The sequence below is a fragment of the Eufriesea mexicana genome, unplaced genomic scaffold (assembly GCF_001483705.2).
Source record: "Eufriesea mexicana isolate 0111107269 unplaced genomic scaffold, ASM148370v2 scaffold9538, whole genome shotgun sequence".
Lineage (NCBI taxonomy): Eukaryota > Metazoa > Arthropoda > Insecta > Hymenoptera > Apidae > Eufriesea > Eufriesea mexicana.
In genome coordinates, this window is record NW_016917269.1 from 46,008 (window position 1) to 69,680 (window position 23,673).

Here is a 23,673-nt window from a genome sequence, read left to right on the forward strand (position 1 = left end):
GACGCTGCACCTTCAAAGGGTGCATGCAAGTTGAAGGTGAAGGGTAGTCGGCCAACGCAGTCCCAACGCCATTAAAACACTTTCACAAAGGTGATTTATGATTCGTTGCAAAGTCTGTTCACCCCGTGAACACAAAACGGAAAGTACCATTCACCAGTAATGCGTATAGTTCCTTGACCACGCGTGTTTCTACAACAAATTGAAGAGTCTGCAGGAAATCTATCCGCTGTCACTGGAAACCTTTGCCAACGTACAAGCTGACTAATTGAATATAAAATTTCAACGGATATCCTTGAGAAACCAGGAGAATTACCACTGCGACTCCTTTTTTAGTTGTATTTAAATCGGTTAAACTGATCCGGTGAAAGCGTTATTTGTATTTACATATTAAATTATGTAATGTAGATTATCGATACGTTGATCGTGTACCGTGGGTAATTACGCGTAACACATTCGCTGAACACGTGGATACTTATTTTATAATGTTCTATATCAACATAGAATTAATTGCTTTTAATTACCTTTTTATGGTAATAGATAAATATATATATGTATATTTTAACATATATTATAGAGTATGTGACAAAGGTGCAAAAAATAATTTGCATCAATTAAAATTAAACAACATTTGCGGTTACATAAACTAACATTTGAGGTTATGTACAAACATTGAAATTACTAAGAACATTTTTCCCGAACTAACCAAGTAACCATACTTATTTTCCACAAATTTTTATCGTCTTAATTCGGGATCGATTAAACTTAAACAATTTTGAGGTTATGTAGAAACTGAAATCCCCAGAAATATCTTTATCTACATAATCGTGCTAATTATTCAAAAGTTTACATCGCTTTAATTCCAGGACACCAATTTTGAGGTTACGCGAACTAATATTTGAGGTTATGTTGGATCTAAAATCTCCGAAAACATTTTTCGTGTACCACGCAGATTAGCATCCTAATTTCTTAACCAAGTCTCGCTCCTAAATCGATTAAACAAAAATAGCTAAGGCAAATATGCTAAACACGTTGTGCATGACAAAGATATAAGGAGCAATTTGCATGAAGGAGCGCGTAAAAATTGAACTAACGTTCCAGGTTAAACGGTTCGGCAGCCCTCGAGTATAGTCGCGGAAGTTCCGCTATTGTCTGACCCAGATAGTCGGCATTCACTCGCTATTTCGTAACGGGACCGACTACTTTCTTTCGCCAGACGAAAGCCAACTACACGTGCACTTAATATCACGCGATATATTCCCTTCCCCGATTTATTTGGAGCACAGTAGGACGCCCATTGTGCAGGAACAACGGGACGATACGTTCTTTCTAAACAGATATTAGACGATCAATGGAAATACGCAATAATACACCGTGTAACGACTGTGAAAAATTCAATTTCTCGAGTCTTTCACTGCCTATTGCTTTTTATTGCCGCTATTTCCTTCGATATTCTTATTGAATTCTTCTCCCCTAAGAAGAAATTAATTTTGGCAGAAAATTGGGACCACAAATTTTTATTCGCGAAGAGAGCGGAATATTTTAGGTACTCGTAGGTCCATTTATCCCAGCTGTCCCAATTTTTGGGAATTTTTAATCGCAGAAATTAATTTCAGCTAAAAGTCGAAACCTGAATTTCGTGTTTCGAAAGAATAAAAAAAAAAAAAAAATAGAACTTTTGTACTGTTCTCTAACATTCTGTTTTCCGGCACGACCTCCATTCAAATTGCTTTTTTAATCAAGACGAATAATTTTCTAAAACCCTTTCTTTGTATTTTTTCCACAAATACAATTTATAAAATAGATACATTCGATAAGATAAAATAATTTTCGAAATATCATTTCCTCCTAGCTATCGTGACATTTTTATTTTCCCACCGTGAAAATTCGTTTTAACGAAAGGTTATCACGCATTTAATCGAAATCATTTTCGCACTGGCATTTTCCGACCTTCATTCTAGTTCATTTTCCAATAAAAAATCACTAGACTGGAATATCACGAACCAGCATCGAACTAACATTTACATAACCTTCTACGAACGCTAAATTTACGTTTTCAGTAACTTTTGCTGCCCTTTTTCCGAGTTAAAAAAAAAAAAAATTATTCCACGAATATTCTGCTTATTCATGACGGCCTCTAACAAGGTTTCGATGTTTCCACTAGGACTCTCTTCAGCATTCGATACACGTGTATCACGGCAAATTTCTTTTCAACGATCTCTTTCGATTTTTTTAGTCAATGTTGGTCGAGTTTCGATTATTCTTCCGATTAAACGTGTCGACATATGATTTTTGCATAATGGTTATTTATATATAGGAATATTTCGCGAGAATTATTACGAGAGCCTCGTTAAAATTTCCTAACCTATAAATTGCGTTACTGAGTCTGTATCACAGATGTATCGTGAAACTATGATTGCCTATTTGAAATCCAAAAGTACAAAATGGCGGTACTATAGTGATCGAGATCACTACAGAAATAAATGATTAGGAATAGAAAAATAATTAATTGGAAAATTAAGTGAAATTTAGAATGGAGAATAATTTTTCATTGAGCATTTTGCCGGTGGTGAAAGCTATAAAGGAATCAAATCACGAAAGCAATCGAGCATTCCACGAAACTTCTGCATCAAACTTCAGCTCAGCTTCGATTCCACGCGTGGTCTGCATCGTTTCATCACCACTCCAGATGACACTTTGAAATGCCTGCGTCATTCGTATCGCGAGATTTGTTATCGCTGCTGAACGAAGGAAAAAGAATAGAGTGATTAACCGAATGGTCGGGTCCACTTTCCACCATAATTAAACCGGTCACAGGCCATAGTGATTAACACTGTTTACAAAATTTTTTGACCGATTAACTTTACCAAAAAAAAAAACATTTTTAATGATTAACTCGTTCTAAAAAAAATTTTTTGGGTAACTAAATCCACCTAAAGAAAGTTTTAAGTGATTAACTCGTCCTAAAAAAATTTTTTTGGAGACCTAAATCCACTTAAAGAAATTTTTAAGCGATTAACTCGTCCTAACAAAATTTTTTGGGTAACTAAATCCACTTAAAGAAATTTTTAAGTGATTAACTTCACCAAAAAAAATATATTAAGGAACTAACTCCACTTAAAATAATTTTAAGTGATTAACTCGGCCTAAAAAAATTATTTTCGAGTGATTAACCTGACTTAAAAAAGTTTGTAATAAAATATAAACTTTTTTGAGGGGAGTTAATCACTCAGAAAGATTTGTAAGTGAATAACCCCGATTAAAAAAATTTTTACATTATTAATTCAACCTACAAAATTTTTGTTGAGTTATTATTTCCACATACTAAAATTTTTCTAAGCCATCAACTGCACTTAAAGAAAATTCTGTTTCTAAATTCCAACGTGAAAATATTAATACCTAACTTTCTATATTTGAAAGAAATTTTTGCTCAGTATCTATTGGAATTAATCGATTTGACGAATGAGAAGATTAACTATAATAATCGAAAGAGTAGATAATAACAGGAAGAAAGAGAAGGAAAAATGGAACTTATTTTCAATGATACCTCGATACTTCTACAATGTGAGGTAAAAGTATAACAAAATCGTAATCGTTCCTTTCGTATATCTAAAATTCGACTCGGCTATTTGTAAATACACGACACCGTGATAAGCACGATTTCGCGTGAAATAATTGCTAAACGATAAGCAACACAAGCAACAGCCTTATCTTTTATTTAGTGGCCGTCGTTGCCGAGGGAAAAGAAAGAAGAAAAAAGGAAAGAAAAGGGAAAAATTACTTGCACTTTAGACCATGATATTACTTTTCGTCAATTCTACTGTATCTTTCTTTCATTCTTTGCTTGCATATAACTACAAAATGGGCGTAATTGATCATAATTTCTACAGTTCAACCTAACCACACCTGTCGACTATAAAATATTTGTTTTATTTCTATGATTCTCAATACAAATATTTTTATATTATTTATATTATTTATTTAGAATTATTTAATCTCAGTTCAATCATTAAATTGTACTGACATTCTCGACTAATATCGAGGTGAGCTAAAAAATTTGCATAAATAAAGGAAGAAAATTTATTTTATATTTATATAATAACATGCAATGTTACTTGATTAATATAAAATAAATTTTCTTCCTTTATTATTTATTTATATGCAAATTTTTTGGGTATTGAAACTATTATAAATATATTATAAATATTAAAACTAAAAATAGCAGAAAAATTATTATCATACCCCTCCTAAATTTCCACTTCAATTTAAACTATATTTCTATACATTGGAAAGCTTCTAAAAATAATACCCTTGGTAAAAGATAAAAATATTTATTACCCACATAGAAATTCTCGAAGGTAACTGTGGGTAGTAAAAATTTGGAGAAATTCGTTATCTTTTGGTCAGTCAGAAATAATGTATTTGGTACGAGCTATGGGATCCATGAGACCCATTAGCCCTCGAGGAGAGATCGTTATAGAGACACAGTATTGTTCGATGGTTGACCTGCGTTTGACAAGGTTTTTCAACGATGTCAGTCTAGCTGGAGAAGCGATACGCCCCCTCGTGAAAACGGCGAAAATGGCCGTGCACGGTCGGCTTGCCGTGGCACAACCGTTATTTGATACGGTACTGTGCCTTACGTTACACGCATTCCTCCGTTTGCCTCGTCGCCAGGTAAATCGTGCACGTGTAACCCCACACGTGCGTACACCGGAGTTTCACCATACGCACGCAACTGTTACCTTGCTTAATTAAAGCAGAGATAATAAAAATACAAGCCTGGTCTGAATACGCTGACGAAACGGCGGAAAGATCCAGCGAGGAACCAGGCAACGAAACGATTATTGTGAAAATGCGTGGAATTGAAGAGGAAGAGAAATTGTCGAAATCACTGCTTTTCATTATACAAATGAATAAAAAAATAAATAAATATATATATATAAATATATATAAATTATAATTTATATCATGTTATATATTATATTACAAATATTAATATATCTGTAATATTATGTATGTAATATTATATCAATATTCTAATATGTATATACAATATAATATATACAATATTAGAAGAAACGAGTGTACGACAAAAACTCAGTAAGTTAGCCATTAATAAAGAATAAATTCGTAATGCTAACAAAAAATTGGTTAAATAAAATTGCACTGACATTTTGCAGATACGAATAAAAGTATAGGAACGAAAATTAAGAATATAATTTAGTAGGAATGTTTCTGTAACAGGTATCACGCGCGAAGGAAATTTGGTAGTTCCTCGAGAAGCCACGAGTGGCGCCATTGCTGCGAGTTTCGTCTTCCATATTAACTTCGCGAAGTATTTCGATAAAGTTTATGGTATATGATGGTACCGTAGAAGCGAATAATGATTTCAGCAATCGTGGATCACGTGACTCACGCAATGAAGACTCTATTAGCAGAGCTAATTAATAATAATTTCGTGTAATATAATGTAATACGATCTTATATTGCAATGTGGACAGAAATTCGTCGGAAACGAAAATCCTAAGTGGGTCACTGGCAAACCCACGCGGCACGAAAGGTACCGGTAATGTTATGAAATATTATCCAATATTAATGAAATCGACCGTGAGTCATCAATGACCTACACGGCAGGAATGTTTCCATTCTCGTTTCATAGAATATTTGCATCCGGTACTCCTTTCAGTAAGGAAAATAAAAAAGTAATATAATGACTTTTTCTCGCCTTCTATCAAATCGGAAAATATCACGCTTCTATCTCAATATACCGATACTATTATTACCACGTATATTACCAATAATTTGTATGAAAATTTTATACAAAATTTCTAATATTCCACCTGATAATGAACGTTAAAGAACGATAATAAATATTAAAAAGTGAGGAGTAACTTGTTCTGCATCTAAAGAATATTTTATTTTGAACTACAGGTACCAATTTTATATTACCATTTACACACAACAATTTTATATATTACCAACCAATATTCCTCCCAATAATAAAAATAAAAAAATAAATAAAATATAAGGTGACCCGGAGCCAAACCTAACCTAAATCACAAGTACCAATTTCATTACCATTCCCAAGAAAAATATTTATACGATGCTTCTAATGAATATCTCTCCCAATAATAAAAATAAAAATATATATATTAAAAAATATAAGATGACCCAGAGCCAAACCTAACCTAAATTACAAGTACCAATTTCATTACCATTCCCAAAAAAATATTTATACGATGCTTCTAATCAATATCTCTCTCAATAATAAGAAATAAAAATCCAAAAAGCAAGAGATAGCACGTATCTCGAACCCCAAAATGTCGCTCCAGTCGCCATCATACATAACCTCAATAATCCACTAGAAAGAATATCACGCGATACCTCTGAGCAAGCATCGAGCCTAATTTCATCTCGCAGATTATTCTTCTTCGGCAAAAACAAGAATGCCAAAAAGATTCTAACTTCTTTGCGACGTCTCTGCGAGCATCTCGTCTCGAATTTCAAACAGCAATCGCGTTTCCCATCGTCCATCGACAGATCCTCGCGCGAGTATACTTGGAATGGAAGAAAAGAAAATAAAAAAAAACGCGAGAACCATATAGACCCGGGATAAAGCGACGTCTGATATTTTACAGAGGCCGAGCCGTCGATGAATACACGGACGCAACTGCTAGGATGACAAAGAAGCTTTTCGACATGTAATTCCCCGTAAGCGAGCACGCTCTGAACGGGAAAACACCGAAGGATAAATAACTCGTTCCAAGGCAAGTTCGCGTCGAGTCTAAATATAAATTCGCAACAAATCAATATGAACGCACACTAACGCCGGTGTGGATTCGATGGGCATTTAGCGGATACATGCAGAGACGCTTCTCAAATGCACGTTCGGGGAACGTGATCGCGGAGAACCTTTTTCGCAGCCGTCGCACCACGACTCTATGATTGTTTTTTGTCAGATCACTTGGGCTATAATTACGACGATCCTCGTAACGCGGAGAATAAACGCCAAGTGGTAACCGGATTATTTACGGCGCGAAGAATGTCCCTTCGAGGTACTATTGTGCGGAATTTAAACAGGTATCGGGTTTTCTACTATTTTTCTATTCTTCCTTTTTTTTTTATTTTTATTTTTTAATTTTAGTGCATGGGATATTTTTCTTTTTTAATATATTATAGATTTAGGTAATATATTTGTTGTAGTGATATATGTAGTAGTGATATAACATTCCTGTGGTAAATATTACTTAGAACTTATTACACTATTACTTGGAACTTTTCAGTGAATCGTTTGGAATTTTTATTATACCGCAACTCAATTGTTTAAAATTTTGAATCCAGTGTCGCCTTGCGCTATTACTTAGAATTTCTTTAAATAAATTATAAAATAGATAAATATAAAGAAAAATAAAATAGAAATAAAATTAATTTTTATTTAAATATCATTTATCTACCAGAACATTTCTTTCGTTTTCTATTTTTCCTATTCTTGAACAGCGACGATGTGCCGATCCTAAATGTTTAGATAACAACGCAAATATTTTACTAGTCGTTAGTCAAAGTGATTTCGAAAACAGTTGGTTAAAGTGACACAGGTGAAGAGATCGTAACGAAGTGTCGCGAAGGAGTTGCCAGGCAAACGAAAATCGAAGTGGATCGCGAAATCGGCCATTAATTCCTGCAGACGAGGTGGAAAATGGAAGAAAAAGAAATGGAGGCGAGTCGCGTAACACTTTGTAACAATCGTCCTCGATGATCGTTTACTATTGCCGCGTAAACATTCATGCAGATTCGCTTGCGCAAAAACGAGATTACGTAAGGTCGCTTGCATTAAAGAATTTATTGTTGCCTCGTTTCACACGAGTCGAATCATAGTTCCAGGAACAATCGATCGAGAGGGAAATTTTTCCGCGTCCTCCGCCATTTTTACCCGCCAATTTTCAAACTACCTTTTGCTAAGGACATCTATAATCCGATATTTCTCCGTTCCCAAAAATTTCGAATTTTTTGTCGTATTCTAAACGAGTCGAATTCGCAATTACGATGTATAAAAATTTCATTTTTTGTAATTTTTTTGAAAGATTTTTACGGCTTTTTTAATTCTTTCAGATTTGGAGGGAATTTTTAAATTTTTTGTCATTTTTACTGTATGGGAGAATTAAATGAAAGGAATTTTTATATCGAGAAATATCGATGAAGGATTATTTGCGAAATTTGTTCGTAAAATTTTTCGATATTTCGAATTTTTTTTTTTTCTTTTGAAAATTTGTTTTTGTGAATTTTTGCAATAAAAGTATTTCCAACAAAATACTCGCGACTTTTCAACCTACTGAGAATGTGAGTTCAATCAAGTTGCCATGGTGCAAGGTGAATCGCATTAAAATTCCGCTGCAAGTGGTGTTCGTGTTGCTCGAATCCAAATAAACCGCGTACACGCATTGGCTGAATGAAAATAATTGCAACTCGAAGACAGACGTTCCATCGAGCTATCCAAATCGATGATTTTAATTCCAAGAACGTCACCAAAAATTTTTTCCACGAATAAAAAGACAGGAAAAATCCACGAACGAATTTTTTTAAAAAGTATCGTTTAAAAAAATTCGCAAACAATTGCTATTGTTTAATTGCTTATTAACTGTTTCAAAAAAATAATTAATTATAAATGATTAAAAAATTGTTAAAAATTGCACCTATATAAATTGCAAATTGCTATTTATTATAATCCTCCTTTAAACCTAATATTCTAAAGAGCGTAATCCCTATTATTCTACTCGCGTGATCAACGAATTATTATAAAGTTACCAATCGACCTTGCCTCGAACGCAGTAAATACTCGATTTTTTCCAGCTCGTAAAAGCTCGTCGTATATACATTCTCGTTCATATTCAATGGTCCCTTGTTTCACTATTTAAATCCAACACAAAATATCGCTTTAAAGTTATTCGAGAAATACTAAGATATCTAATGACTTCTGCTATACTTACAAAATTATTCTGAAGACAGTAATTTTTCTCCAATATTTTTGTCAACTGCATCGAATAGTATTAACCTTCCTCTGTAAAATCGAATTTGTTTTATGATAAAACGATTTTTCTTTACCGAGATATACCGCTTTGAAGTTACTCGAGAAATACTAAGATATCTAATGACTTCTGCTACACTACAAAATTATTCTGAAGACAGTAATTTTTCTCCAATATTTTTGTGAACTGCATCGAATAATACTAACCTTCCTCTGTAATATCGAATTTATTTCACAATCAAACGATTTTTCTTTCTCGAGATATACCGCTTTGAAGTTACTCAAGAAACACACCGAAGTATCTAACAATCTTTGCTACCTTTACAAAATTATTCTACAAAAAGGTACCAGATATAATATTCTCTCTCGTTGATAATCATAATATCGACAATTTTTATTCAAAAATTCTTTCTCAGTTTCTTCTATCACGGAACGAGCGGTTTATTAGATGCTCGACGTTTTATTATTTCCCGTTCCTAATACCTTTGGCCCGCGAGAGGTTAGAGGGCGCAGATGTCGCTAGTGAGCTGCGTGGCGCGCCGAACTGATTAATATTGCCCGAGACTTCCGTCTTGTCCTTTTGGAAGTATTCCAACGTTGCGCCAGCAATGCAGCTAAAGTTCATCGTGGATTTAACGGAAGCATTGATACCGAACACTACACGTCGGTGTATCCTTACAGGCATACTCGATCCATCTGCAATGCTGGCGAAGCGTTGGGACACTTTTATGCTCGCGACTTTTGCGCCGTTGTACGAGCTTGGAATTAAGGAAACCTAGACGACGCACTCAATTGCCAATCTTACATTGCGCGATGTATACGAAAGATGCATGGTAAATTCACGGAGAAGCACGTGGTATGATACGAATAAGACATGAAAAATAACGAATTTGAAATGGAGAAAGAATATTAATATTTATTCTTTGGAGAAAATAAGGAATTAAATTAATACTGGAATTTTTATTGTATTTAAACGTTTCTATGTAGCAATATACTTATGGGGAGACTGTAGAATGAGGAGTAAATAGAGTATAAAAGTTTCAATGTTCCTGAAGCATAGAAATTGTTTGAAAAGTATAGTTTCCTTGATCGTAGCGGAAAATGAGGAATATTTATTCTTGGGAAATCTGTTTATGGCAACAGGAAAGGAAAAGATATTCTTAGATCCCTAATCAAATAATTTGTACGTAGTAGCGGAATTGAGTGATTCAGAAACTTTCTGGAAATTCAAGATCCAATGTTAATGGAATATGACATTTGTTTCTTTTTTAAGCTTTATTGGAGAAAGAATTTCAGAATATTCTAATCTAATATTACCTGTTGGACTGTTGGAAAGTTAATCGATATACTTAAAACGTGTTATCGAGGTTTAATTGCCGAGGAAGATTTATAGGATTGCATTACTAAAAGTGGAAAATTTATGTTAATTTCCTAGGAAATTAAATCTAGTGAAAGGAAGATCTGGGGATATTTTCTTCCAATATTGATCGTTGAATTCTTAATGAGATTGCTATAGAAATTTTTGCAATATTGTACTCGACGTCCAAGCATCGTTGTTACAGTGGAAATACAGAAATAACCTACTTTTGGATTCCTAACTGAATTACATAAATCACACTGTTGAAATCTAGTTATTAAGAAATCTTTATGTAACTGGCTGCAAGAAAGCTAACGAAACTACAACTGCTCTACTTTTTCTGCTATCACTGTAACTTTGGATTCCCAATTAAATTATTTAAATGACGTAGAACAGGAATCTCCCGGTTAACAAATTTTTATATAACTGACTATAATATCATTCACCTGATCTTGGATAAAAATAAATTCTGCTATGGAAACATTTAACATTCTTGAGTTACTAATTTCGGTTTTCGAAATAAACTATGACAAAATTCGATTATCTAGAGAGGCTAATAGAATCAATACGCCAATGCAATTCCTTCTAATTTTTAATGAAACCAAGTCTGTTATAAAAATAAAATTTTAAATCCTTGATCTTGCTTTATAAAATATAAACAGATGAAATTGAATAAAATTAAGAAATTCAACAGCACAATATAAATAAAATAAAATGTATAAATTTTTACAGTCTAACATCCCAATAAAATCCTTGCTATTACACTGAAAATCCCCCAAAAAACCCTAAACAAGTCCCATAAATCTCTGATCTTATTTTAAAAAATATAAATTGATGAAACTGAATCAAACCAACGAACCAGATAGCACAATATAAATAAAATAAATAAATAAAATAAATGAATAAAATAAATAAATAAAATAAAAGACCTACCAATTCTTCCACTTGAACATCCCAATAAAATCCTCGCCGTTATCCTGAAAATCCCCCAAAAACCTCAAAAATTCCCTAAAAATCCCGAAGAACCTTAAACCTCGTGCAGAACTCTAGCACTAGCAGCCAGTTCTCATAGACCCAGAATGTTGCAAGCTAAATGGCGAACGGTGACGGTAGCCTTCCACTTATCAACCTGCCATCCTATCTAATACACCGTGATACACTATGAACATAGCGAGGAGGACAGAACTTTCACCAGAAATGGTCCCGCTAGCACGGTGCTCTAGCGAGATGAAACTGGGTCGCCGAGGCTTCTAAGAGATCTCGCCGGGAACCAGGATCTTCATTAAATATACCTGAGACCTAGACACAGTGCCAGCCTTGATATTCGGTATCGCGGGATCGATAACGTCATAGTCGACTCTGCCTCCGCGAGGGCTGGAAGGGTATCGAAACGAAAATGCAGAAGCTTTCGTCGAAGGTTAGCTAATGTTACACAACCTCCGCGATCAATCGTCCTAACGTGTACACGTGCTGGCTGCACTGTCTCTCTCTCTCTCTCTCTCTCTCTCTCTCTCGAAGGAAAAGGTTTAACCAGCACGTCCAATGAAACGACCAACGAATAATTTACCAGCTCTAATTGCAACTGGTAGACAGGCTAGACCTGTGACATAAGCTCGCCTGTGTTACGTGTACCTAACAGGTGTACCGGACCAGAGACGATGGTCTCTGATAGAGACAGAGGATCATCAGGCGGTGGATGGAGAGAAGGGATGACGAGAGGAGGAAAAAAGGAAGTGGAAGGTATAGAAACGCGGAGTCGACAGATTCGCGATCGTTATTTCATCTTCCCCGGTTATCGAGACCAGACCATTCGATACGTTACACGTTCCAACTCGTGGTCCAATATATTTCCACCGCAAACAGCGCCATTGTCGGCCAGCATTACCCGGAAATATCTATAAATTTATTACGAGACCCGTGGAAATGCATCTGCGGGGCAACGTTTGCCGAACAAAGCACCCAGTTATTTATCACTTTCGATTCAGAAATGGGCTTCGCGGGTTACCATGGTTCCCGGTTTCACTTCACAGCCTCGTAACCACGATGTCTTTCGACCTCCAGAGTGGATGAAGACGCAGAGGTAAGAGACAGCTAGTGAACCAAGAGTTCCTCTTTTTCGGAAGACTCTAATGTTTGGGGTGGAGTTTGACTCGTGGATGAGAAAGAGATGGATCAGAATCTTAGCTCGATGAATGATTAGTGTCAGTGTGGTTAGGCAGAACGAAATCAGGTTGGCTGACATGGCTAGGTGCCTTTACTCCTTGTTGATCGGTGGACAGTAGTCCAAGCAGTTTTATGGCTCTGAATTATGCATAGACTATAGATGTGGCAATCTACTTTGAACTCTGGTCTGAATCTTTTACGAGACAATCTACCTTACTTTTGAACCGATTTCTTAAACAAAACTCAATTTCTAGAAGTGTATCCTTTAAATCTTTGCAATCTCGTGTACGTGGTGTTGTAAAAAAGAATTGTAGAATCGGTCAAAATGGCTGACAATTAAGAACGTCCTATTTTAGGAGAATTAACACTAGAACTACCAACCTAGTCAAAATGACTGGTCCCAGAATTTTCATTTTTGTAATCATCGAACACATACACCTGCTTTTAGAATAAAATTGGTATCAACTGATATTAAGAAAGAACTATAATCAATATATTCACTCATATTGTGAATATATGCTGAAATTACTATAATCTGTGCACGTTATAGTTAGATACCCATTAAAGATCGGTAGTTCCAGTGTTAAATTGATTTCTATTTGGGCAGAAATGTTATTTCGTGTCTAATAGTAATGTAATAATCGTTAAGATTTCGTTAAATTTTATCAAAATTACTTGTTACGTTATTGGTTAATTAGAGCGACACTCGCGAAACCACTGAGACATCTAGCGGCGATTACCGACGACCCCGTGGCAGTCAACGTGTTAAGTGGCCCTCGAACACATCATTACTTGAGACATCTAGCGGCGATTACCGACGACCCCGTGGCAGTCAACGTGTTAAGTGGCCCTCGAACGAAGAATTTAAGAGTTTAGGGCTTCCTCCACCACAATAGTTGTTACTATTAGTGGCTTCCAGATGTCAGTCGTGTCTAATAGGCATGTTACTCCTATTATCATAACCCTATTCAACGCGGCTTACACCCGCAAGCCTCGAATAGCAACAGCCATAGAACACGCACTCGTGTAGATCGGCTTCCAAGTGATTCAAAAAAGAAATTACAAATAAACTACTAAATTTTCATTTTTATATTAAAACACACGTACTACGAATTGGTAAAATTGTAACACTCGAAACATAAGGATACCAAATTGTACATCTTGCAACAATACATCAGCTAAAGCATGGGTAATGATAGTGGTCAAAATTGACCCAGCATTGCTAACTATTGAGGTTAGAATTATCACTGGATAGTACACCATAGCACAGTAATATAATAATATGGTGTACTATAGAAAAATAATATATCATGGTGCAATGAACATAATGTACCAACTATAGTAAACATAGTAAACATAGTAAACGTTGTACAACCAATAGTAACTAAAGTAGTATGATGAAAATATTATAAATATGTACATGCATATAATTATTGCTTTTACAAAAAGTTTGGAAGTGGTTACTTTGACCGACTAATAAGCCTAGTGAGATCTAGTGGGGTCTAGTAATAAAGCTATACAGGAAGTGCTTCTTTCAAGTGACTATAAAAGTCAGGACTGAAGTTTGCTCGATCAACTATAGTTGAGAATGTTTTCTTCACGATACTGTTCACCGTCGGTGTTACACGTGTATACTACGTGGAAGGAGGTTATAGATAGCCAAGGACGGCATCTTGGCTAGGGAAAAACCTAACACACCCTCTTTATTTGTAGCCCTTTCAGCACCAAGTACCTTCTAGCTACAGAGGCCATCCTTTCGCTTCTAATATATACATGACAGCGATCCTGCGTGGGAAAATTTAAATATTTATCGAAAATTTAAAACACAATGGCGGCACCGGTCTAGAAAAATGGACGAAGCTTTATGGGAATTTGAGGACTACACTCTACAACAGGTTAAAGATAGAAAAGTGAATACGATTCCTAATGGGATTTTAATGGTCGGTACATTCAAGGAAAACATAATTAAGGGGAGAAAGAAATGTGAATCAAGGTCGCATTCTATATTTCAGGAGCTACTTGTACTGCTGAAGAACACCGTCTCGAGATCAGGCGAAGGTCACGTTATTAAACTCTGAACTCGTCATTAAGACAGTCACAATGTGGTATAATTAAAAGTATATGACTCCGCGAAAAAAAAGAAAAAAAAAAAAAGGAAAAGGGGAAAAAAAAGAAAAACGCAAGAGTTTGACCTTGAAGTATTAGCTTACTAACCGAGATCATTTCGTTTGAGAAAAAAAAAAAAGTGGGAAGTGATTTTTAGTGCTCAATGAGATATCGGATTGTATAGGCTGAATGACCTTGAATGACCTTGGAGCATGCATTAATTTTTTTGGAGTTTTGGAACTTTCGTGGCTCTGTTACAGAAACTTTTTCGAATTGATTTAAATGAGAAATCAAAAGTCTGGACGTTTAACGAAAAATTAATTTAGAAAATGAAAACGAAAAATTTGTTCCAAAATTCAAAGACACGTGTCCATGACAACAAAATTCGTGTCCATTGACGTATCAAAATCAAATCTGTACTACATATTTCAGAATAGATATACGTATCTTCAGTATATTAACATACCACATATTTCAGAATAGATATACGTATCTTCAGTATATTAACATACCACATATTTCAGAATAGATATACGTATCTTCAGTATATTAACATACCACATATTTCAGAATAGATATACGTATCTTCAGTATATTAACATACTAATATTGCAATATTAGTATTATAATAATCATTGTATACGTATTAAGTTCAATATACGAATTACATTTAATATACTATTACATATACTACTGTAATAATTACTATTAATAATTTAAATTATTCAAATAATAATTGCGAATATATTAACGATGATGAAATATCACAATAATTACTACAATATACATTTTGAAGTGTACAAATTATTTACTGTACACTTGAACTACAGCCCGAAAAACTGAAACACCCTGTACTCGTACGACAACTCGCGAAATGCTGTTTGGTGGCCGTAGAGCCATCGAATAAGCGAAATAAAGAGCGAAGCAGGTAAAGAAAAGGAGAAAAAAGAATTGTTTTCCGTTTCTACCACTGTCCCTGACGTTAATTTCCTCGGATCCTCGGGATCCTCTAATTATTCCCAGCGATGTAATTCCAGAATTCATAACAGAAAGCGTAATAAAGGAGCCCCTCAATTAGATGAGAAGCGGAACACTTTCAAAGCGAACGTTTCACAACTGGCCTCCGCTAAAGCCCGCGTCATCATTTCGAATTTATAATCACGTGCCGAAGTACAATTTCCTGAACTTTACACCATCGCGACACGTCTACCCATGGAAGCCTGCGAACGGAATATTCAAATTTCTTCGTTAACCAGTTTACGGGCCATGGTTTCAGGCAAACCAGGCGGAATCGCGGAATGTCCGCCGTTCGATTTTCCACACGGATTTAACATAAAGCGAATTAACGTTGACCTAACCTCACCCTATCGTGCCGCCCCCTACGCTGCCCCGGAAGCCACAAAAGAACGCGGAGAACGGTTCGCGAAGCGTGTAGCCAAGTTTCAGTTTACAATCCGTGCCTGTATTCACGAAAATTCCGCGACATCGATCCTACCCGTTGAAAATCTCCTTTGGAAGCTTCGTCAAGAGCGAAGACTATACCAGTATGCCCCCTTCCAACCACTCGCGACCGTGACAAAAATTCTTTCCGATCTCCCTTTCATACTTTTCAATTAATAATAAATTCTTGAAAATTTAAATTTAAATTAAATTTTTGTTCGAAATTTCAAACTGGATACGATCTCCCACGAATTACCTGAATTTTCGTAAAATAAAAATTATTCTCCATATAGTCGTATTTAAAAAAAAGAATTATTCCGAGTGCTCCAAATTTCATGAACCTTGTCTGCATAATTTTCCGAATCACTTGGGAATTAATCTCTCCGAGGAAGATCGAGATAAATGGACGAAGAGCAACGTGGACTAAGCGAAGAATAAAGAGCGCAATAAAACGAGAAGGAAGGAGGATGACCAAGGCCGGGTGCATAAAGCCAAAACCGAAATTCCCATTGAACGAAAACCCCATCGGCTTAATCCAACTGGCATTTATAACGCTTCGAGCATCGATCCACGTCCCAAATGCTCGATGACACGATACAAAGGATTCGAGGCTCTCCTTTTACGTTCCCTCGGCCCTGCCGATACGTTTCTTTCCTATCTACGAGGAAGAAAAAGCGACCAGGGGTCCCAAAAAAGGGACTGGTTCCGTGGCGTTCGATAACGGGTCTCTGGCTCGTAACAGTTGCATTATCCGTGGCTCGGGTTTCCCTTCCGCTGCGCGGGGCCCGCGTGTCCTTCGCGCATGCCCGGTGCAGCCCGAGCGACTGGCCCTGCAAACTGGACCCAATTATATGCACCGTCTCTCCCGCCTCTTTCACTGGGATCAACCGTTCGGAGAAGAATGCGGATGAGAAAGTGGCGTGTGTACGTGCGCCGGTCACGCGTTAGCCGGATCGATGTCCAGTGTGTACGCGTGCAAACCGCGAGGAAAAGGAGCAAAGGGAACGAGAAGAAGAAGAGGAAATAGAGAAAAACGAAGGATGCACGCAAACACACGCGAGAAGTGCCTAAAAACCACACAGTGCGGTTACGAGTCGACAGTCCTCGGATTTCTTCAACGGGATAGAGTAGCCATCGAACCGCCCTCTGGTGGAGGATCTTGGCCTATTCTTGGCACAGAAATGTCGTTCAAAATGGTCAAAACGATTTTTGGTAATCGGAAATAGGTTATGTTGTACATAACCTATCAGTTAGAACAGGATTATTCAGCTTTTATTCAAAATATCGGTTATTTGAAAATTATATATCCACAAACTGTCGAGTAATGCAATCAGATGATTGGAAAGAATCAGTACGATGTTAGGTTATGTTGTGTACTTGACTGAATCAAAAGAAGATATATTTCGACCAGGGTTAGTCCTTTATGAACTCTTCTTAAGGAATGAAACTAAAGAACAAAGGAACTACTCGGGTTTGAGGTTAGGTTATGTCACGTGTTTGACTAAATTGGAGGATTATTTGGATATTATTCGATTCATTCATTCATTCGATTATTGAAATTATTCACTGACGAGATACAGTTCAGTAACGACATTAGACCACGTGGAAGAATTAGCCAGTACGATTATTAGGTTATGTTGAATATTCGTCTGATCTAAAGGATTACGTGAAACAGTTGGCCAATAGGTGGGCAGAGGGCGCATACTACGCGATAAAACGCCAACTTCATGAAAGCGAGACGCCTCTGAAGATTTCTTACATTTCCCTACGAGCTTCTCGAACAACCTGATGATTCGAAGGAACAATTATTGTTGCTGCGATAGAGCAAAGCTCCCCTGAGTACCTCGGGCTTTCGAGGACGTCTTAAAGAACAGCGCTCTACTACCCAGCTTGCAATTACGAGAGGATGACAAGCAGGATAAATTGCACCGTCGCCTTTTAATCGGTTCACTTGGCTAAGGTTCTCGAGATATAGTCGTCTCCTAGCTACCACCAATTTCTTCCTCGGCCTTTTTTTTACACTAATAATTCCAACCAGCCCAAACCTAACCCGAATCGAGGGTGACGAGTAAGTAAAATAAACTGCATCGTCGTCTTTTAATCAATCTTCATTTGGCCGAGTATTGAAATTACGATCCTCGCTATTCTCATCGCAAACATGTTTATTTCTAGGTCGTTCGTGTGCCGGTGTATCTCCGATTGCCACCAGTTTCAAAAAATCCTCGTTTATTAATGAACTCAATTGCGAAACATACGATTTGCATATTTATCGGAGAAAAAACGAATAGAAATAAATCTCGCTATATCTTGTATCGTATATCTTCGAAGAAATTATGCAACTTAATCAAATGCTAATAACCATCGATGAATCTTAAACTTTAGACGGGCAATATCGCAAGAACGAGATCATGTAACAAGCCACATTTTTCCTAAGGATTACAGATACATTGTTACCCAAGACCAAGTCTATTACCAAATCTAAGTTTAAAGTTTAAAGAAATGGCGCGCAGTACCGTAACTATAAAATGGTCAAAGAACCCACCCCCCACCTCTAAATAAAAAAAAAAAAAATAAAAGAGGAAATGGACATTGGAAATTTTGTTATAAAATACCGTTTCAATGGGATAATTCAATTTCTGGTGTTATCGAATTCTCGTTCACGTCGGTGAGAAGAAATTGCACGCTGTTTAGGCACTCGCAACGCGGCGCCATTTTTTGGTCAGGTACTCGTGACGGCATTCGATACCTCGAAAGCTTCTTACGTTAAACGTATGTCGACTCTCTCACGAACTTACTCGGATAGAAGTAACGAGTTCGTTTTGGGCACTAGGCCATTTTTTCGGGGCCCAATTCTCTGTGGGAAGATTTTTTTCGCGGTAACCCGAGGTTCCACCGTCGCGCAACTGCACGAGGAATTTTTGTCGCGCCTTTCAGATGGTCCGAGGTATTTGGAACGTCTCGCTGACGGATCGTAACAGGTGTTCGGATATTTCGAGAGCTTTGAGAAATTTCGAGTCGTTCGTCATCGATGCGGTCTTTGTTTGCGCAGGGAAATCGCGAGGGACCGACGACAGAGGAGGCAATTAAGTTTCGGTTGGGCAACAGCGGTGATTGAAAATGATTGAGCGACTGCAAAATTCGTGTGTCGGCACGGTAACGTGGACACGATAATTGGGCACTTTGGAAAACAATTATTGCAATGTGTTAATTATTTTAAATATTTGAAATCCAATTGCTGTGGAACATCCCTGCTATAATCTCTCGCTTGTACCAGAGAACTAGGGTTAGGTTAGATTAGAACTAGGGTTAGGTTAGGTTAGAACTAGGGTTCTGGTTTGGTAATCCCTGCAAACAAACCGTTTCGTGCCATAATGGCCATAATGGTACAATGACAAGGAAACAAAATGAGACTTTGCCTAGTGTTACAGGAAATTTCGAGTGTGCCTGTACATCTCGAAACTCGCTATTTATTGTTGGAATAACGACTAGACCAATCATTTAACTAATCTTGGAGAAAAATAAAAAGGGAAAAATGGCGCCCTTTCTCACACAATTTATTTCCTACCACGGATATGATTATACGTATACAAAGAAACGTGTCAACGGAGGAACGACAAACGCCAAATTCAAAATGGCATCTCGTCGAAATGGTATGTACCAATGGTGATAAATTTTCGTTAGCAAAGAGACACAGACGAGGATTAAAAAAATAAGTAGGGAGAACAGGAATAACAACAACAATAACAACAACTCGCGTTTCCCTGTCACAGGCGGGTAGCAACGATTCGATAATAGTCCATCGAGTGCACTCAGCTTTGTTGCAACCGATCTCAAGTATGATGGCACTCGAAACGAGCATTGCGCAATGCCGTGCCGCGTGCGCTGTCTTTGAACAGCTGCAATAATAGAAACGCTTGGCGCACGATCAAATCGTGCAATTTCTTCCATCTCCACCTGGTTACATTTTTGCCACTGACAAATTAAAATTCGCCAATGGAAGGAAATGAAAAAAAGAAAATGAAAAAAAGAAATTACCAAATAGATATTCAAAGTTACTAGACTTTACTAGGGAAAAGGTAGATTTCCATGTAAAATTTAATAGTCGATATTTTATCCGAGAATTCGATTAATCTCTCGCTTAAGTCCATTTCTATGAGACTCGTAAGTGAATCATTTTAATCGACTCGCCTACTTGTACAGGCTGCTACAAAAATAGCTCAGACTCGAAGGACTCGTAATACTTATCAAAGAGACTGAAAAAAACATTGCAAAACGCTATTTCTGCATCGCCATGGACAGATGTTTAATGGGTTTAATCTACTCGACCGTGACAAACAACGTAGTTGAATTGCAACAATGACAGTCATTGCGAAAGCCCGCGTATGCGTTGAAAATATACACGAGTGGACTCGTGATACACACGCGTGAACATGGCATTCAAAACAGAAAAAAAAGTTGCACCAAACGTAGTTGAATTGCAACAATGACAGTCATTGCGAAAGCCCGCGTATGCGTTGAAAATATGCACGAGTGGACTCGTGATACACACGCGTGAACATGGCATTCAAAACAGAAAAAAAAGTTGCACCGGACAGGATATAAGTCTCCATATCCGTGAACTTTCGCGTGTACGTGCGAGGACTCGATAATTAAAAGCGGTAGTATATCGAAAGAAATAAAGGGGAACTTTACCTGACGGTAAGAGAAACGTCGAGAGTCATTGATAATGCCCTTCGGGTTTACGAAACCGCTTAAGAACCATAACGGTTTACGTGCGCACACGTGGACATTTTACTTTCTAGGTTCCGGCAGCCGAAAGAGGGTTAAACGTGACGTTACACACGCCTATGGCGTGACTCACTGTCCCCACGAGATACCGCGATGCCCACGAAAACGCGACGCAACCTTTGAAACGTAGCTGCGCGCAACGGGACACTCGGCAATCTCCGCGACTACGCCCGAACATGCACGAACGCGCTAGTGACTAATTGGGGCTAGTCGTGCCGGCCGTCGCGCGCCGGGTTTATTCACTAGGATCGTCCGGGATAAGAGGGGCTGCTGTTCTTTGGACGCAAACAAGCCGGCTTTTCAATGGGATTGTTTTCGCGTGCTCGAATTAGTCGAGGTATGTTCAATGCACGATTCATCCGGACGATTTTAGGGGACTCGTTCGCGGATAATTTTGGAGATTGCCTTGTGAGTCGTTAATAGGATCCGCAACGGTAATAATAGCACGGGCGAATGATTGTTTTGCTGCCGTTTCTTGCCGAGAATAGCCGAGTTCTCGCGAAGTGTTATTTCTTCCGTGGTCATGCGTCCGAGGTGGCGTAAACATGTCTATATAGCTTTATTTAATTTGATGAACCGATGTTAAAGAGTTAAAGAGAAGAGGGAAAGTTTGTTGCGAGCTTACTCGAGAACTCGCTTAAGACACTGGGTAAAGAAAATTATTGACTGGCGGCTTGACCTTGCAAGAAGTTTGTCGTCGGCGAGTTTCGCCGCGCTTTTGTTATATCGGTTTCGGCCATTTGCATTCGAACCGAGTGCAACTTCCTTTAGAATTGATCTTGACCGAGTTGGATTTTTCAAATACGAAATATAGACTAGATACACGAAATATAGACTAGATATGAAATATATAACGCTAAAACCCTCGTTAATAACTCTGATAAATTTGTTTTTAATAAGTCAGACTTTACGAAACCCTCAGTAGTGATTTTTGATAAATTTTATGTAATTTTGAAAATTGCCTTTTTTTAAAGACTCGTCGATATTCGACCGATCTACTACCATTCGATATACTCGATGTACTTAATGCACTTCTACCGAATGCACTTAACGCACTCAATTTATTTAATGTACTCCACGTACTTAACATACTCGATCTACTTAATCAATGCGCTTAATCTACTCAATGCACTCGATGTACTCGGAACATTTAATACACTTTACGGCGCGCTGAACGCGCTCAACCTACTCCGTGTACTCAAAGTACTCGATTACTTATCGTGGACAAGATCATTAATCAATAGCAACTCGAAGTGTAAAGGGCTAAAATTAAAACCGACTACCTATACCCACACTTGGTACCCTCGACGAACTCCACTACTCCCGCAGCATCTAACCAACCGATCTACCACACTTCCAAGCAGTCATCAATTTCCCGTGAACCCTATCCTAGTCGATGCAACCGACGACCAGCACACATCATACGCAAGCAGCAAGCCGGAAAACCGGCAGTGCGCTTTCGAGGAAAACATCGCGTCGTACCTCTATTCAGCCTGCCCTCGTAGTGGTCTGGAACCGGCTCGCTGGAGTCCCTGACGTCTAGCTCGTGGATGGCCTTGGCCAGCCCGTAACAGGTCGACGCGTACTTCCTTTCTTCGGCGACAATCGCCTCCTCGACGTTCGTTTCCACGTCACTTCCGTCCTCGAAGTAGCCGCTCTCGTGCTCCGGGTTCTTCATGGTGCTCGTCGACGAGCCGCCACTCTTCGGCATACTCTCCACGCACAACCGATCACGGGCTCCCTAGACTCGCCGCGTCACTGCATAACGTGGCCGTGTGCTGCGTAACACGTGGCACGAGGACGATCAACAACGCGTCAACCGACCGAACGTCGCATGTTATGCTTCGTCGCGGTCCGATCTTGCCCGATTTTCGTTCGATGGTCGACCGAATGCGATTTTCTCGAGCTCAAGGACCCTTTCGCCGATTTCTCGAGCTTAAGGGCCTTTTCACCGATTTTCTTGCGCGGGACGAGTTTCCTTACCGATTTTCTTACGCCGGACAAATTTCCTTACCGGTTTTCTTGCGCCGCACGAGTTTCCTTACCGATTTTCTTGTGCCGCACGAGTTTCCTTATCGATTTTCTTGCGCCGGACGAGTCTTCTTACCGATTCTCTTACGTCGGACGAATCTCCGTACCGATTCTCTTGCCCCGCACGAGTTTTTTTACCGGTTTTCTTGCGCCGTACGACTCTTTCTGCCGATTTCTTTACACCGAACCGTATTCTCGCCGATTTTCTTGCGCTAGACGGTTTTCTTACCGATTTTCTATCGCCGTGCGAGTTTTGTTACCGATTTTCTTACACTGGACGGTCTCCGTCTTCTTTTATGCGACACCGTCACCTGGAAGTCGCTGAAAATCCATCGGTCAACCGATTTTTCCCGCGCTTTCTTTCTAAGCGATGTACTCGCGCTTAGTATGGACTCGATTTACTTGAAGACTGTCTTTTTCTCTGGCACCGGCTACTCTGGTGCTTTCTAAGACTCTAGCGTGCGTATACCTGTGTACAGAACGAGCGATTAACGCGTGGCACGGTGATCGGGGTACTGATCCGGGGCAACGAAGATGGATCGTTTCGCTGACACCGGGTTCACTATTTTTCCGTGTTAAACGCAAATCTTGTTAACCTTTTCACGGTGAGGAAGAAGATACAATCAGGAAAAAAAATTATCCGAATTCCTAATCCCAAATTATGAAAATCTTTTGCATTTTTCCACATTGAGATTTGAGAATTGAGAAAATATTTTCTTTTTATCTCAAGACGATCGATTGATGCTTAATCTTTCATATTTGAAAT

The 23,673-nt window shown here is 38.0% G+C and overlaps 1 protein-coding gene across 4 annotated transcripts in view; it reads right to left on the reverse strand.

The window, feature by feature from the left end:
- The window catches only part of LOC108553218 (ribosomal protein S6 kinase alpha-5), a 56,040-nt gene that overhangs the window by 22,283 nt on the left and 10,084 nt on the right, over positions 1-23,673 (reverse strand). The window contains exon 2 of one of the 4 annotated variants that reach the window (XM_017908021.1): positions 22,359-23,376. The exons of 2 other annotated variants lie outside the window; for them this stretch is intronic. In XM_017908021.1, the coding sequence (XP_017763510.1) occupies positions 22,359-22,587 (229 nt within the window). In that variant the 5' untranslated portion in view covers positions 22,588-23,376. Of the gene's footprint in view, positions 1-20,780; positions 20,936-22,358; positions 23,377-23,673 lie in introns of those variants that run through there. One more of the 4 variants, XM_017908025.1, reaches the window with a different exon arrangement.